General features: G+C 45.6%; 1 protein-coding gene across 3 annotated transcripts; it reads left to right on the forward strand.

Annotated features, from left to right (window-relative positions):
* The first annotated feature begins 804 nt into the window (after positions 1–804).
* LOC106595191 (alpha-2-macroglobulin) lies at positions 805–12833 on the forward strand. 3 transcript variants are annotated; one of them, XM_082958631.1, is made up of 37 exons: positions 805–882; positions 1339–1426; positions 1631–1811; positions 2145–2301; positions 2783–2835; positions 3183–3203; positions 3439–3604; positions 3701–3785; positions 4467–4617; positions 4699–4819; positions 5207–5316; positions 5413–5586; positions 5947–6180; positions 6520–6586; positions 6660–6805; positions 6910–7059; positions 7369–7521; positions 7635–7722; positions 7888–8038; positions 8177–8402; positions 8474–8600; positions 8679–8800; positions 8888–8939; positions 9014–9097; positions 9193–9369; positions 9783–9858; positions 9946–10102; positions 10181–10255; positions 10674–10836; positions 11035–11225; positions 11450–11665; positions 11788–11912; positions 12078–12168; positions 12249–12317; positions 12400–12505; positions 12592–12645; positions 12757–12833. In XM_082958631.1, the coding sequence occupies exons 2-36, from the start codon at positions 1341–1343 to the stop codon at positions 12630–12632; spliced, it is 4392 nt and encodes a 1463-aa protein (XP_082814757.1). In that variant the 5' UTR covers positions 805–882; positions 1339–1340; the 3' UTR covers positions 12633–12645; positions 12757–12833. The 3 variants fall into 3 exon arrangements, with proteins under 3 accessions (XP_082814757.1, XP_082814755.1, XP_082814756.1); XM_082958629.1 differs by lacking the exon at positions 805–882 and adding an exon at positions 912–948; XM_082958630.1 differs by lacking the exon at positions 805–882 and adding an exon at positions 912–948 and having other exon boundaries at positions 6663–6805.
* The last annotated feature ends 4312 nt before the right edge of the window (positions 12834–17145 follow it).

Raw genomic sequence — 17145 nt, forward strand, 5'->3', positions numbered from 1 at the left:
GGGAGCCTATGCCCTCTCGGGCCCACCCATAGCTGCGCCCCTGCCCAGTTATGTGAAATCCATAGATTAGGGCCTAATGAATTTATTTCAGATGACTGATTTCCTTATATGATCTGTTACTCTGCAAAATCTTTGTTTATATTTTTGTTTAGTATAGATAGCTTTTTATAAACAATGGTTTGTTGTTGCATTTAACTCCTGAAAGTTCTCGAGGTAATTTCAGTAGTAGATGACAGAGGTCAGCGTGTGGAGAAATGGGAGCTCAGGATGATAGATGAGTTTCCCACTAGTAATAACCAGCTGGAGGGCCGTTCAAGTGGATTTTTCCCAGACCTATGTGGTAATTTCCCATTTCCCACTTGGATACGAACGTATCAATAGTGTAAGCAATTCAGGGTTTATATAGGCCTACGTCTGATCTGGACCGGGAGGAGTTTGCACATGGTGATACGGGATTACAGGTGATGTAGGTTAAGCACGTGGAGTAATGATTTAGGATAATGAGATTAATATGCATGTCATAGGCCTAAGCGTACGGTCTTGATAAAATCCCCATTATGTGCTTTAGCTGCCTTTCCAATATTGGAAAATAAGAGCATTTTTATCGAAAAGACATGTATGTTCCTGAACGATGCACGATGCTGCCTTGTTGACTATTATGACCGGGCAGCGCAGATTACTGTTCCATTTGAGAGGCGCTCCTCCCTACCGGGTTTGCCCGGTCACATGCACCCCGGTTCAGCCTAATCGAACACCTTTAATATCCAGGTGTGCGCGCTTAGTAATTATAAAACAAATCCGGAACTAGCCGCGCACCTGCAGGATATTTAAGAGGACGTAACCGAGTCGTCTCATTTCTAAATCGATAAATAAATCGGGGTGGTGAGTATACCTAGACCAGAGGTGTTACGGCAACTTGTGGGGCAATCATTATGCCCGTAACAACAGGTCGGCGGTTAACTTCTAAGAAGTTAATTAACGCCTAACATTTTTTACATTCATCTGATCTTTTACAGGCTATACCAAATGCACTGTAAAAGGGTTTAGTAACATAGTAGACTATGCACACTAGACTAACATTGATGTTGTTAGTCACTCTCACTCAGATATCATTCAAATGGCATAGTCATGGGGGAATGTGTAGAATTGACGGAAATAAGAGTGCATTTGACAACTTTCTGCTCATTGGCAAAATTAGTATAATTGCATGAAATTGATCATACAACTGTTAAATACATTGCCCAATGGTAGAATGACAGGATATTAATTTGCAGCAGGCAGGTCTTCCCAGTAGGAATACTAAGTCATAACTGGTTTTGGTTTATTTTTCTCCTTTAGTCATGGTTCTTCCTGGGCTTGAGGTTTGGAGATGGATACTCTTTGCCTGCATTCACTGGCTTTGTGTCTGTCAAGAGACTCCAAGACCGTAAGTCAATCTGCAGTCACAAGTTAGAATTTAATGGTCAGACTTGCTTGTCTCGGTTTAATGTTCTGTCAGCAGATTTCGAGCAATTTTTAATCTACCCTTTCTGCAGGTCTTTATCCTCCTGTGTATTTCACCTGGCTTTGTGTTTAGAGGTATCCTGTCATTGGGTACTGATTTTCCCGTTGCCGGGTGTGTTCTCTGTAGGGTTTACATGGTAGCCATTCCTGCAGTGATCCAGGCAGGCTCAGAGGCCAAGCTTTGTGCCAGCCTTCTGCAGCCCAACGAGACCCTGGTCATGACCATATCGCTGATAGCCGACGGGCAGAACAAAAGACTTCTCCACGAGACTTCTGACCAAGAGTTTCACCGCTGTTTCCACTTTCAGGTCAGCCCAGCATTGGTGGACATCTAGAGCCATTCCAATAAGAGTGTAATGTACTTCTCAGCTTTGCTGCATCGCTTAGGTTCTTTGTGCAACGCCAGCTTATTTTATGGGAAATGTCAATGTGGTGGCCTACCAGAACTTTTCTTCAGATTCAGGTTTTGATTGCATGCTAGTATATACTATCGAGACAATTGATATGTAACTTAAAGTACGCTGAGTGCATAATGTGATCCCTGCAGGAGTTACCAGCTGGGCCACACGGCACCACATTTTAATGTCCTATGTTATCGGTCCGTTAGTTCACCGGTGTTGCCCTGTCTCGGTCTCTGACAGGCCCCTCATGTGAAGAGCGACGAAGTGCAGAACTTTAAGGTGGAGGTTCGAGGGGTAACATTTCTATCAACAGAGGAGAGAAGGGTCATGATCAAACCCTACGGCCCCATGACGTTCATCCAAACGGACAAACCAATCTACAACCCAGGACAAACGGGTAACGTTAGAGCCAGTACACCTTCAGTCTGGTTGCTGAGAAACAATTGGGTGATGGTTTACTCCAGGGCTTTGAACTTTTTGGGCCCCTGACCCCATTTTGATATCAGTCTTCCACGACCCCACCATGTTCCCTTTGTTTATTTGAGGCTATAACTGTATTAGAATGAAGTATTGTTTGAAATGCATCAGGCAATAATTGTGTAGAAAAGAACACTATCATTGCCGGCAATGCTCTTCCCCCAGTCTGGTCCTGTCCACTCTGTTCTAACGAGTCATGCGTGGTTTATGAGGATTGTAGAGGGAAACGATAGACATCTGAAGAGCCTCGTTGTTCAGGAATGTGGTGCAGATGCATTAAATCCACTGGGTTCACTCAGGATATGTACACTGGAATCAGGATGGAAATCCTCAACCAGTATTTCTGGGAATTTTGAGAAAGTTGTCTGAAATGATGCTTCTAATATTGTGTTTGTCTACAGTGCATTTTAGAGTCGTCACCTTGGATACCAATTTTAGCCCTGTCAATCAGCTGGTGAGTTGAAAATATACAATAGTATTTTAGTTCAGTCTCTACTGTTTCAGACCAAAATACAGAAGTGTCACAATACTGTGATGGCCATAGCAATCTGGTATTATGTAACACTATGTACAGCAATCAGCCAGCCAGGACATGGGGTTTCCATTCATGTAGGTCAGAAGGGAATGTATGGGATCATCTCTTCCTGAGATTGAATTGCCATTCCCAGTGCAAATGCTACATGTGATGTTTACGTTAAGCGACCAAGCCAATCACCTGTCTAGTTCCTGTAGTTGTGGACAGTTATGCTACTCTGCTGTTTAATGAAACATGAACCCATCTCTTGTCTTTGCCCTTCACAGTACAACATTGTGGAACTTGAGGTAAGATCCTTGTTAGTTTAACTTTATGTTGACTGTCAGTGTAACTACTGCAAGATTATGACTCCCCCAGCTAGCTAGGTCCTCATTTCCACCTACTGTAGAACGTAGCCAAATACTTCCAGTCAGCTTTGTGTGATCTGGGCCCCCTTCAGTAAATGCATGTTGCAGATAGAAATGTCAAGAATAGAGCTGACTCCTTGTCCTGCTGAACGTTCCCCTTCCTATGAACCAACAGGATGTTAATCACAACCGGATTGGACAGTGGGTCAACACTACATCCAGTGGCAACATTCTGCAACTTTCTCACCCCCTGAACTCTGAAGCACCTGTAGGATCCTATACTATTGTAGTGTGGATTGGTGAAGAGAAAATCTACCACAACTTCAAGGTAGAAAAGTATGGTAGGTTGAGTTTCTCTTTCATGCTAGGTAATGTTGAATGGATGCATCACAATCCTGGAACGTTCTAGAGTTGACTGCTGTTGTTTTTCTCTGTAGTTTTGCCCAAGTTTGAGATCCAGATGAACCTCACTGACAAGATCAGCGTTGTTCAAGAAGAGTATGAAGTGAAAGTGTGTGCAGAGTGAGTAAACACTATTGGTGATTTGCAATGTATTGTAGTTAGTCCACTAAATGTCATTACGCTAATGCAGACCTGGGTTGAAATACTATTAGAAGTATTTCATTTACATTTCAAAGTAAGGATTTGGATCTTAAATACAAGTAAATCACATTTTATTGGTCACGTGCAGCAATATGTAACAATTTGACAAATGCTTAATACACACATCTAAGGAATGGAATTAAGAATACAGTATATACCTTGCATTACTCATCTCATATGTATGTCAGCATTATTAGTGACTAGTATTCCAATGATTTCAAGTCTGTAGGCAGCAGCCTCTGCTAGTACTGTAGCTTCATGTGGAAATGCACTTAATAAAAATATCTGCATTAATGAGCCATGCTAATTGAAGACCTATAGTGCTGCTACAATCCCTGAGATTTGTTAGTGGCATTAACATGAACAGCTGGTTCTTGGTTCTCAGATTAGGATCAGGTCCCACCCTGACATGTGACCTTGTTCATTATGATCTCTAGTTAAAACTGATCCCATTCTGAGGCTCTATGAAGACAGGTCCAGATTCATTGACCATGTTAAACATGTGACTTAAAGCCTGCAGGAATGCACAAGCCTTTAGGTTTTTAATATGGTAACTGGATGGAGGAAATTGACACTTGTCTTGTTGTGAATTGAAATCAGATACACGTATGGGCAGCCTGTACCTGGTAAAGCAGGGGTGAAGTTGTGCCGACCCTTGGTGGACAATGCAGTGATACCAATAACAATTGATGAGAGAAATCCACAAGGAGTCCCTGATTACACACCTCCATGCCACGAAGAGTCAATAGAGGTTTGTATGCTTTCCTCTAGCTAGTAGTGCTGTATTTACCAACAGATTACATTTGAATGGGGTTCTGCTTGCTTTTCCTAGATGGACAATACTGGCTGTGCTTCTTATGCCTTCAACATGGCAATTTTCACAAAGAATGCAGGAGAGAAATTGCTGAGAGACGTGTTTAGTTTCCATGCAGAAGTTCAGGAGGAGGGGACAGGCAAGTCCTCTATCACAATCATTATGATTGACTCAATACAAACCCTTCATTTCACTTCAGCTGATGGCGATGTAACTATTGCCTGTTTCATTAGATCAGGGTTTCCCTAACTGTCCTGGGGCCCCCCTGGGTTCACGTTTTGGTTTTTGTCCGAGCGCTACACGGCTGACTCAAATAACCATCTCCTAATGTAGTTTTGATGATTTGAATCAGCTGTTGTGCTGGGCAAGAAACTGAGGTGCACCCAGGGGTCCAGGACTGAGTTTGGGTTACTCTGCGTTGGCTCAAGGTTGGTAAGAAAGAGCTTTTTGACCTTTGGTTTTATATAATGCTGTTTTAATATTCTGCAATTCAGTTACCATCCTATTATTTGTTTTCATTTGACAGGTATTACACTGTCAGAGGAAAAAAATGTAGAGCTCTCCTATGTGATTGGAGAATTCACATTTGTTGACACACCCCAAATCTATGAGCATGGATCAATTATCGAAGGCAAGGTAAGTCCAAATGGTGTTCCTGTTGACTTGTGGATGCTTTTTGCTTGTCCTGAAGTACCAGTATGTGGTGTCACTTCATTCATACCTTTTCCTCAGATAAATGCTGTTCGATTTAACAACACACCCATCTCTGACATGTTAGTCTACCTGTTTGAGGAGAAAGGCTGGTCCTCATATCTACGACTACAGAACCTAACCACGGACAGTCGTGGTATTGCCAGGTTCTCCGTCAACACAACCAGTATGCCCAGAGAGAATATTAACCTCGTAGTAAGTATGATTCCTTGTCGGTTTGAGAGACTTTATACTCCATGCCAGCGTTTCCCCAACTGTCCTGGAGACCGTGAGGGGTGCGTGTTTAGTTTGTTGCCCTACACAGCTGACTTCAAATAATGAACTCTTCATCAAGATTTGAATCAGCTGTGTAGTGTTAGGGGGGGAACCAAAACGTGCACCGCTTGGGGTCCCCAGGACAGTTGGGAAACGCTGCCCTAAGGCCATGACCCTAACATGCTGTGACCTAGGTGGATGTGTTATTATATTGCTTCCTGTTATCCTCTCAGATCCCCCACTGTATATAGGACGGTGTCTAGGGGTAGATTTAGGATTGGGCCTTTTGTTCCTTTCCAGGTGAGTGACACCCCACAAGTGGAGTACCCAGGATACAGGGTCCCCTATTTCAACAGAGGGCAACACGTCCTCTCACTGATCCAGCCCGCTGCCCCAGACAGTAAACCGTCCAGCTCCCTGGCTATTCAGAAGATGGAGGAACCACTGGCATGTGGGCAGGCAGTGTCAATCACCATCCGCTATGCCATCGTAGGGGAGACTGTCCCAAAGGGCTCTGTGGATGTCCTCTACCTGGTGAGTAGAACCAGGAACAACCTGCAAACCCATGGTGCCTCTCAAATAGCACCATATTTCCAGGATGATTTCAGACATTGCCCCAGCCACACTTTCAAAGGAAGGATGTTCCTATACTGCTAATCAACCACGGTAACCCAACCTAGCTAATGTATAAACAATACATTTAGCAAATTCGTAACATGTATGAAATGGACATCCACTAATGAATACATACGAAACGTAACGTATCATACTAATTGGAGTCCTGGATTTGTTTACCATGTTACGTCTACCCCATGAGTCCAGGTTGCAACGTCTCCTCTCTGAGTTGCTGAGAACTGTTCCCTTTCCCTCCAGGCCTTATCCAGAGGGGTCATAGTTCAGCATGGACACATCAATGTTACTGTGCAGCAGGACAGTCCTGGTGAGTGTTTCATTAAGTGATTCTGACCGTTCTGGAAGGTTCTTGATGACAGTGACCTGCTCTTGCGTTGCAGTAGCTGAGGGTGACGTCACCTTGACGTTGGCAGTGGTTCCAGAGATGGCACCGGTGGTTCAGCTCCTGGTGTACAGTATGCTACCCAGTGAGACTGTCATCGCCCACAGCATGAACTTCCCCACTGAGAAATGCTTCAGGAACAAGGTGTGTGCAGGAGTCTGTCATTGTTGCCACTTTATGAAAGGTGTCCAGTATTTCCATGCAGACTGTATCATACCTGGAGTAATGGTATCTGATGTGTATGCCAGGTGTTGGTGGCGTTCTCGCCCTCCAACGCTGTCCCAGGGGAGGAGAACACCCTGCATCTCTCGGCCCAGCCCGGTTCCCTCTGTGGCCTCAGTGCTGTGGACCAGAGTGTTGGCATCATGGAGCCAGGGAAGAGGCTGGATGCTGACAAGGTAACGGAGCTCACTGAAGTGAACAACAGTGGTACCACCATACCTACAGTTTTGGTGGTGCTGGGAATACAACCAGTGACTACAGCAGACATGGAGTGGATCTGGTTATTTGGGGAGCTTTTATCAAATGTAATGAGACTGGTTCTCTGGCTTGAGGCCTGCTTTCTATTGACTCTCGGTAACTGGAAAGCACCTCTGGGTTGATAGGACAACTTTCTAAAAGTTTAGCAATGGAAAACCAAAATTGAGTGTCCTGTTTGGTCCCCAATGAACAAGAGAATTTCAAGCCTCCCTTTTGTCCCATTCCAGATATTTGATTTGTTACCAGTCAAGGAGACGACCTATATTCCCTACGAGCTTGAAGATCCAGTAGCATGTTTACGTGTTAGACCAAGGAGATCCATAATGCCATACCCATATGGACCGTCTGAGGAGACAAATGATCCTTATGCAGTTTTTCAGGTAAATATTTCTGCCCTGTTTTCTCAACTTGAAGAATCAGCCCCCATACTGTTATTCTTAATAGAATGACAAATGGACATTTATTAATAATGAGTTGTTTCTGACATTTCTAGACACTGGGACTGAAGCTAGCGACTAACCTGGATATAAGAGTACCTTCCTGCCTCAGTTACCAGGGGAACCAGTACTATCGCTCCTATGGTGAGATGTCCTTACCAACCCTTATTCTCATCATTGTCTTTATTGAACCTTGGGAAATGGCTTACTTTTTGCTAGAATAACAAAGCCTGGTCTAAACACACTCACTGAGCACAGCATTCAGTCCATTTTTAACTTGACAATAATGGCCATGTTTTGTGTTAGTAGTAGCTTACAGCCAAATGGCTAGGCCTGGATCAGCGGGTCCTAGACTTGAAATGGCTGTGGCTGGTGGACTTGCCGCTCCACCTCCGCCACCCATACAGACGGTCCGTACATTGTTCCCTGAGACATGGATTTGGGATCTTGTGGAAGTTGGGTAAGTGCTCTGCACAGTGAGGCTGACCTCAATGGGTGTCCCTGGTTAGATAAAGCTTAAATGCATTTGTAACAACAAACGGTGTTGAAATTAGTCCCTTGGTGGCTTTCTGTTTGAACTCTGACCTCTGTATTCCAGGGAGTCTGGATCAGCAGATGTCCCCCTGACAGTCCCAGACACCATCACCACCTGGGAGACTGAGGTCTTCTGCCTGGCCCCCAGTGGCTTCGGTCTGGCTCCTCTGGTGGAGCTCACGGTCTTCCAGCCCTTCTTCCTGGAGCTCACCCTGCCTTACTCGGTCATCCGGGGAGAGCACTTTGAGCTGAAGGCCACCGTGTTTAATTTCCTCTCCAAGTGCATCATGGTACGATGGTTTCTTGAGTTGTAGTGTTTTTGTCGTACCATGTTATCTTACGACGTGTTCCTCTTTGGCAGGTTTCTGTGACTCCAGCTCTTTCCTCCGACTACACTCTCACACCTGTGCGTGATGTCCAGGACTCCTCGTGCTTGTGTGCCAATGGAAGAAAGACCTTCAGTTGGACAATGGCCCCCTCTGTCCTGGGTTAGTCTTCATTCAACTGTTGAAACGGCAGAATGGATGTCAACCTGAGTTGTGTAACCTGTGCTGTACTGCGTGTAGGGGTTTTGAACGTGTCCGTTAGTGCAGCGGCTGTCCAGTCCCACGCTGAGTGTGGTAACGGGGTTGTGAACGTACCGGAGAGAGGACGCGTTGACACGGTCACACGGAGCCTGCTGGTGAAGGTATGTGGTCTACTGCTGTTAGGTTGCACAGATGGTGTCTGGTGTAACTGCCTCTGAAAAGAATCCCTCTCCTCTCCTCTCCTCCAGGCTGAGGGAACAGAGAAGAGCCACACCTACAACTGGTTGCTGTGTCCTACTGGTCAGTAATGAATCAGCGTTGAATGTTCACGGTGGTTGTGATCATCCTCATTCAGCGCATGTTTGTGTCCACAGGAGAAGCTCTGACAGAGGAGGTGGAAGTACAACTCCCCCAGAATGTGGTGGATGGCTCTGCTAGGATTTCCCTCTCTGTTCTGGGTAAAATAAAGCATTGTGTAGTGGTGGGAAGACAATGCTGATGCTGCTGTTTGCTAAAGAGGACAGTCTAACAGAAGTCCCTTGTTTCTCTGTAGGGGACATCCTGGGTCGGGCCCTCAACAACCTGGATGGACTGTTGCAGATGCCGTATGGTTGTGGGGAGCAGAATATGGCCCTGCTCTCCCCCAATATCTACATCCTGGAGTACCTGCGGAATACAAAGCAGCTCACGCCAGCCATCCTAGACAAGGCCACCAAGTTCCTCACTAGTGGTAGGAGAGTCCCTTAAAATCTGTCTTGATTAGACACCAAATTAGAGGATTTAGTTTTCTATTCCAAACCATTTTAAAGTGTTTCTCCACGGTGTGGTAACGATGGAGCTACATAACAGATGATATCACTGACCCAACACATGGATTCCTACTGAAGTCATTTGATGGTAGAATATTGACACTGTCTCATAGTGCAGGACTCTCCAACCCTGTTTCTGGGGAGTTACTGTCCTGTAGGGTTTCACTCCAACCCTGGTCTAGCTCCCCTTCTAATAATTAGCTGGCTGAATGGGCTAATTACAGCTTGGTTGGAGGGTAGCTCTCCATGAACAGGGTTGGGGAGCCATTTGGGGCTCAACTCTGGGAGTAGAACAACCACTTGGTCACTGTTCATGCTAAAAACCCACCGGCAGGTTACCAAAGGCAGCTGAACTACAAGAATGCTGATGGTGCGTACAGCACGTTTGGACAAGGCTTGGGGAACACCTGGCGAGTACTTGGCTTGTTTTTCACCTACGGATAGGACAGTTGACATGTGATGTCAGGGCTTTTAAATGAATCCAGTTCTTTCTTCAGGCTGACTGCTTTTGTCTTGAGATCCTTTGGCAAAGCCCAGTCTTTCATCTATGTTGACCCGGCAACAATGGAGCAGTCCAAGACTTGGTTGGAACGTCAACAAGGCAAACATGGCTGTTTCAGAACTTTAGGGAAGCTCTTGAACAACAGAATGAAGGTATTTATATTGCTAACAAACTGAAGGATGTTAAATCAACAGGCTAGATGCAGTTAGTATTTTAACATTGTTTTCTAGGGTGGAGTGACGGATGAAGTCACACTGACGGCTTACATCACTGCTTCAATGCTGGAGCTCAACATGTCCGTGTCGGTAAGTAGCTTCACTCCACGTAACCGTTTCTCGCAACTCATTTAGCCTCCTGTATGAAATCTGTGTCTGTCTTACATCAACTGTCATCTAAAGATTGTACAATGAAGTAACTTGTCTGAAAGTAGCCTATGAAATAACAAAGAATGGGCGTTATATAAGCAGATCTGTGCTCCAGCTTGACTCTCTCTAGCCTGGTCCCAGATCTGTTTGTATTGTCTGCTTTCACCTTTATTTTAAGAATCCCACTGAGACCAAGGCCTCTATCAGAGGAGCCCTGCATATACCAAATGCGACGTAATGATCCCATTCCTCAGCAAAAAGCTGTCACTAATCAACAAGTTGAATGGAACCCAGTCCAAACTGATCTGGGACCAGGCTGGCTTGTGTCTTAATGTGCTGCTGTTATTCTGTGCTCCAGGATCCTGTTGTGGACCACAGCTTGTCTTGCCTGAAGAACTCCACCAGTGATATGTCCAACACCTACGCTACTGCTCTGCTGGCCTACACCTTCACCCTGGCAGGTGACATGGAGACACGGGCCCAGCTTCTGCAGCACCTCGACACCATCTCATTTCAAGAGGGTGAGCTATATCCTGGTCCAAGATCTGTTAGTGCTGTCTTGCCTGGATAATGGAGTCTTCCTAAAAGTGCAAACCTTTGTCCAATCAAACAGCCAAAGTTGATTTGGGGAGGTCAGGACTTTGTTTTGTCTAGTCTGTATTAGGACGACTAAGCTAGTCCTTATCCTGAAGTGTGTGTGTGTGCTCCTCAACCCTCAGGGGGTCTCCTGCACTGGTCCCAGTCCTCCTCGGAGACCTCACCCTCCCTGGAGGTGGAGATCAGCTCCTACGTTCTGCTGGCGTCCCTCAGTGCCTCTTCTCGGTCTACCTCTGACCTGGGCTACGCCTCCCGCATCGTCAGGTGGCTGGTGAGGCAGCAGAACGCCTACGGAGGCTTCTCCTCCACACAGGTATACTTCCCAAACACCAGTGGTCTGAAATGGCACCTTGTGCACTAGTACAGGCAGAACTCTGGTGAGGCTCACTTCCACTGGTACAGAGCCTAGAAACCACCACCATCATAATGGATGGAATTGGGCTATAGTCACTTTAGCAACTGTTGAATTTGGAAAAATGAACCCTTTAAAAACGGTCTTTGTCATTGAAGGTATTGTCCTGTGGTCTGTATGTCTAGGACACCGTGGTGGCCCTCCAGGCCCTGGCTCTCTACTCCACCAGGGTGTTCAGTAGAGGAGGAGCCAGCACAGTGACGGTACGGTCTCCCAGTGGGGAACGGTGCCTCTTCCATGTGAACCAAAACAACAAGCTTCTGTACCAGGAGAGGGCGCTGCAGGACACAGAAGGGAAGTACAGCGTTGAAGTGAAGGGCAGTGCTTGTGCCTCAGTGCAGGTCAGTGAATACACATCTCTGCTCCCAGTCCTGTGGCGCAAGATGCGCTTTAATATACATTACAGGGAAGATGTTTGTATTTGGACAGGATGGTTTCCCTGACTTCCTCTTCTCTATCCCAGGTGGTGCTCCACTACAACGTCCCTACTCCTACCAGAAGCACAACGCTCAGTATCCAGGTGACTCCAGAGGTGGACTGCAACATCAAGTCTTTGAGACCCAGAGTCACGCTGAAGCTCCAGTTTCGGTAAGAGTGAAGGACCCATTTGTATGAATTATTTTAAATGTGTTATCTTGGCGCATGACTTGCAGAATGGGTTTGACCCAAATGAATCAGGGTTATTGACCTTTATGGCTAAAATAATCCAAGCATTTGATTATTAAAAGCAGTTGTCAATCATGTCTTTCTCAGATATCATGGAAAGGAGCTCACCACCAATATGATTGTAGTGGATTTGAAAATGCTCTCTGGGTTTTCCCCAGATCCAGACTCTTTGGGGAGGGTGAGTTGTTGTGGTGTGACCTTTATCCATCGGTGTCCCTTTTTTTTTGTCCATGCAATATCAATGACTTGTCTTCACAGCTGAGGGGTTCAAGTCAAGTGGATCGTGTTGATATCAAAGATGACCATGTGTTAATGTACCTGACAGAGGTGAGGTGGAAACCATTCCCATGGCACTCCATATATAGATTTTGCTGTATAATGAGCAATATGTTTGTTTTTCTCCCAACAGCTGACATCACTATTTCCTTTCCACATCACCCTGGACATCATACAGGAGCTCCCAGTACAGAATCTAAAGCCAGCGGTGGTCAGAATCTATGACTACTACCAGCCAAGTAAGTTGCTCTACTAACCCCTCTTCTGAGGAACATTTGGGCAACTTGTTTTCATTTACTCAGACTAACCTGTCTTACGGTTACAGGTGACCAGGCTGAGACAGAATACGTCTTCCCTTGCAAGTAGGGGTTCCAAGCTGGTGAGCTATTGCTGAGTCATATACTATACATGCAGTATAAATGATTTAGGGAGCCAGTCTTCCTTTAATCTAAATGCTGGTCAGTTTGGTAATGGATTTGCTCCTCGACAGATGGAAGATGACATTGAGGTCACACCTGCAACCCTTGAGACGTCTTTCAAGTGCTGAAATAAAGTTTTTCATTAGAACCCTTTTCTGGAGCATTTTGTTACACTGATGTGATTGGGGTGTCAGTAAACAGAGCAGCTCTCTGGAGGTGTAGTTTCCATCTGTGCTGTTACACAGCTTTGGGTTTTTGTTCCTCAGTCTGTGTCATGGACCCCTGTAGTTGTGAAGGCCTGGTTCTTTTAGTTCTCATCAGGGAATGGGCTCAGGACACATTAGCACTAAATGATATTAACATTTTACAAGGGATTGAGTCCTGGCTATGATCTCCTGAGAAGTTCCGTTCACGAATATCCTACCAACGGGACATCAAACTGTAATATCCTCTGTTTCGCGGAATACACGCTGTGCATATTTGTAAACAGCTGGTGCACGGAATCTAAGGAAGTGTCTAGATTTTGCTCGCCAGAAGTAGTATATTGTAATAATCTGCAGGCCACACTACTTGCCTAGAGTTCTCAGCTATACTTTTGCTGGTTATTTAGCACCACACTCAGCCAGCTGTATAAGCAAACAGGAAACCACTCACCCAGAGGCGGCGCTTGTAGTGGCCGGAGACTTTAATGCAGGGAAACTTAAATCACTTCTATCAACATGTTAAATGTGCAACCAGAGGGAAAATAATTCTAGATCACCTGTACTCCACACACAGAGACGCGTACAAAACTCGCCCTCCATTTGGTAAATCCGACCACAACTCTATCCTCCTGATTCCTGCCTACAAGCACAAATTAAAGCAGGAAGCACCAGTGACTCGGTCTATATAAATGGTCAGATGAAGCAGATGCTAAACTACAGGACTGTTTTGTTATCACAGACTGGAACATGTTCCGGGGTTCTTCCGATGACATTGAGGAGTACATCAGTCACTGGCTTTATCAATAAGTGCATTGAGGACGTCGTCCCCACAGTGACTGTACGTACGTATGTACATACCCCAACCAGAAGCCATGGATTACAGGCAACATTCGCACTGAGCTAAAGGGTAGAGCTGCAGCTTTCAAGGTGCGGGACTCTAACCCGGAAGCTTAAAAGAAATCCCGCTATGCCCTGCGACGAACCGTCAATACAGGGCTAAGATTGAATCGTACTACACCGGCTCCGACGCTCGTCGGATGTGACAGGGCTTGCAAACTATTACAGACTACAAAGGGAAGCACAGCCGCGAGCTGCCCAGTGACACGAGCCTACCAGACGAGCTAAATCACTTCTATGCTGGCTTCGAGGCAAGCAACACTGAGGCATGCATGAGAGCATCAGCTGTTCCGGACGACTGTGTGAGTAAGACCTTTAAACGGGTCAACATTCACAAGGCTGCGGGGCCAGATGGATTACCAGGACGTGTGCTGACCAACTGGCAGGTGTCTTCACTGACATTTTCAACATGTCCCTGATTGAGTCTGTAATACCAACATGCTTCAAGCAGACCACCATAGTCCCTGTGCCCAAGAACAAAGGCAACCTGCCTAAATGACTACAGACCCGTAGCACTCACGTCCGTAGCCATGAAGTGCTTTGAAAGGCTGGTAATGGCTCACAACACCATTATCCTAGACCCACTCCAATTTGCATACCGCCCAAACAGATCCACAGATGATGCAATCTCTATTGCACTCCACACTGCCCTTTCCCACCTGGACAAAAGGAACACCTATGTGAGAATGCTATTCATTGACTACAGCTCAGTGTTCAACACCATAGTACCCTCAAAGCTCATCACTAAGCTAAGGAACCTGGCACTAAACAGCTCCCTCTGCAACTGGATCCTGGACTTCCTGACGGGCCGCCCCCAGGTGGTGAGGGTAGGTAACAACACATCTGCCACGCTGATCCTCAACACTGGAGCTCCCCAGGGGTGCGTGCTCAGTCCCCTCCTGTACACCCACGACTCCAACACCATCATTAAGTTTGCTGATGACACAACAGTGGTAGGCCTGATCACCGTCAACGACGAGACGGCCTATAGGGAGGAGGTCAGAGACCTGGCCGGGTGGTGCCAGAATAACAACCTAAGGAGATAATTGTGGACTACAGGAAAAGGAGCACCGAGCACATTCTCATCGACGGGGCTGTAGTGGAGCAGGTTGAGAGCTTCAAATTCCTTGGTGTCCACATCAACAACAAATTAGAATGGTCCAAACACACCAAGACAGTCGTGAAGAGGGCACGACAAAGCCTATTCCCCCTCAGGAAACTAAAAAGATTTGGCATGGGTCCTGAGATCCTCAAAAGGTTCTACAGCTGCAACATCGAGAGCATCCTGACCGGTTGCATCACTGCCTGGTACGGTAATTGCTCGGCCTCCGACCGCAAGGCACTTCAGATGGTAGTGCGTACGGCCCAGTACATCACTGGGGCAAAGCTGCCTGCCATCCAGGACCTCTACACCAGGCGGTGTCAGAGGAAGGCCCTGAATTTGTCAAAGACCCCAGTCATAGACTGTTCTCTCTACTACCGCATGGCAAGCGGTACCGGAGTGCCAAGTCTAGGACAAAAAGGCTTCTCAACAGTTTTTACCCCCAAGCCATAAGACTCCTCAACAGGTAACCAAATGGTTACCCGGACTATCTGCATTGTGTCCCACCACCCGCCAACCCCTCTTTTTTACGCTACTGCTGCTCTCTGTTCATATATGCATAGTCACTTGTACATACTACCTCAATAAGCCTGACTAACCGGTGTTTGTATATAGCCTTGCTACTCTTATTTTCAAATGTCTTTTTACTGTTTTATTTCTTTACTTACCTACACGCACACTTTTTTTTTTGCCGCACTATTGGTTAGAGCCTGTAAGTAAGCATTTCACTGTATTCGGCACACGTGACAAATAAACTTTGATTTGATGAATGGTGTGGCCAAGGCATGGCAAGATGTGGTGGTAAACACCTCACAAATCAATGAGATTAACTGAACTGACGACCCAACAGCTACTATAGAGCCCTACTGACAACACGACTCGCTAAATTCTATGAACACAATGTATGCAAACATACTGGGAGTAAGAGTGTGCTGTGAAAACAGAACTTTAGAAAAGCAGTGATGCTCATGACCTGACAATGGGAAAGAAAATACATTCTGGGTTGACTGCTGTCAAACTAAGCAATCGCTCTACTTTTGACGGCAGTACAACACCAGATGTTTCAGTTCAGAGAAGATTAAACAAGCCCTCTTGATTGGAGATACTCAGGAATTCTTAAACAGTAGTGAACGCAACTATATCACCATGTCTCATGAGCTGAAATAAAAGATCCCAGAAATGTTCCATATGCAAAAAAAAGCTCTGAAATTGTGCAGAAATTTGTTTACATCCCTGCTGGTGAGCATTTTTACTTTGCCAAGATAATCTATCCACTTGACAGGTGGGGAATTATCAAGAAGCTGATGACACGTACACTAGAGGTCGACCGATTTTCAAGTTGTCATAACAATCGGCATTGTTGGACGCCGATGACTTTGCACTTGTCGTGTCTTTGGCTATGCCGGATTAAGTGATATGACATGCTAACCTATAAAAATCCTTTCTCTGTAATTAATATTACCTGATTAAGCTAATCATGTAAATGTAATTAACCAGAAAGTCGGGGCACCACGGAAGAACGTTTATAGAGCCGTTATCTTCCGAATAAACTCTTAAAATACTTAGTAATATTTTACATCGATAGCAGTCAATATTAACCCTTATCTTATTTTCAGTCTCATAATGAAAGTTGTAAATTCTTGGCTATCTTCACGAACCCTGGCTAACAAGTTGAATCAGCAATACAAAATTGGGTTTAATTATTTATTTACTAAATACCTAAACTAATCACACAGAATTACAAATACACCGAATACATGATGGCTGGTTACACAAAGGAAAGGGGGTTGGGCTTGAATGAAAGAGCGGGAAGACTTAGGAACGAAGAAACAGCAGCTATGCTATCGTAAATACATTATCTTATGCATTCTAAATTACCGCCCATTTGGAAAAGGAAAATGCAATAAATATTTACTCTGAGCTGCGCTTCGGTAGATTGGTCGTAGATGCTGGCCGGGTTGGCCAACAGATCTTCCTGTCCTCGGAAGAATGTCTCTGGTGGTAAATTGGATACGTGGTGGTATCTTCGTCTGTCTGTTAGACTGGATCCGTCGTCCGTCCTTTCCTAGCCCCCGTCGACAGCGGCCGCTGCTAACTCAACGGCTAGGAAGTATCACTTCTGTAGTGAATAAGCTCAAAGTTCATACCATTCGCCACCAAAGCTCGGCTTAGTTCTGTACTTGACGTGTGTCCTTCTAACGTAGAGGCTGCAGACCTCACGTACTGGAACATGTGGTTATCTTTTCGTCAAAGGCTTA

This window comes from Salmo salar, chromosome 12 (genome assembly GCF_965601325.2).
Source record: "Salmo salar chromosome 12, fSalSal1, whole genome shotgun sequence".
Classification (NCBI taxonomy): domain Eukaryota; kingdom Metazoa; phylum Chordata; class Actinopteri; order Salmoniformes; family Salmonidae; genus Salmo; species Salmo salar.

Excerpts from the sequence above, each read along its gene's own strand:
- LOC106595191 (XM_082958629.1), top strand. Across the intron at positions 7,723-7,887 it reads CCAGTACTATCGCTCCTATG|TAGCTTACAGCCAAATGGCT; the intron begins GTGAGATGTCCT and ends TTGTGTTAGTAG. Across the intron at positions 12,506-12,591 it reads CTATGACTACTACCAGCCAA|GTGACCAGGCTGAGACAGAA; the intron begins GTAAGTTGCTCT and ends TTACGGTTACAG.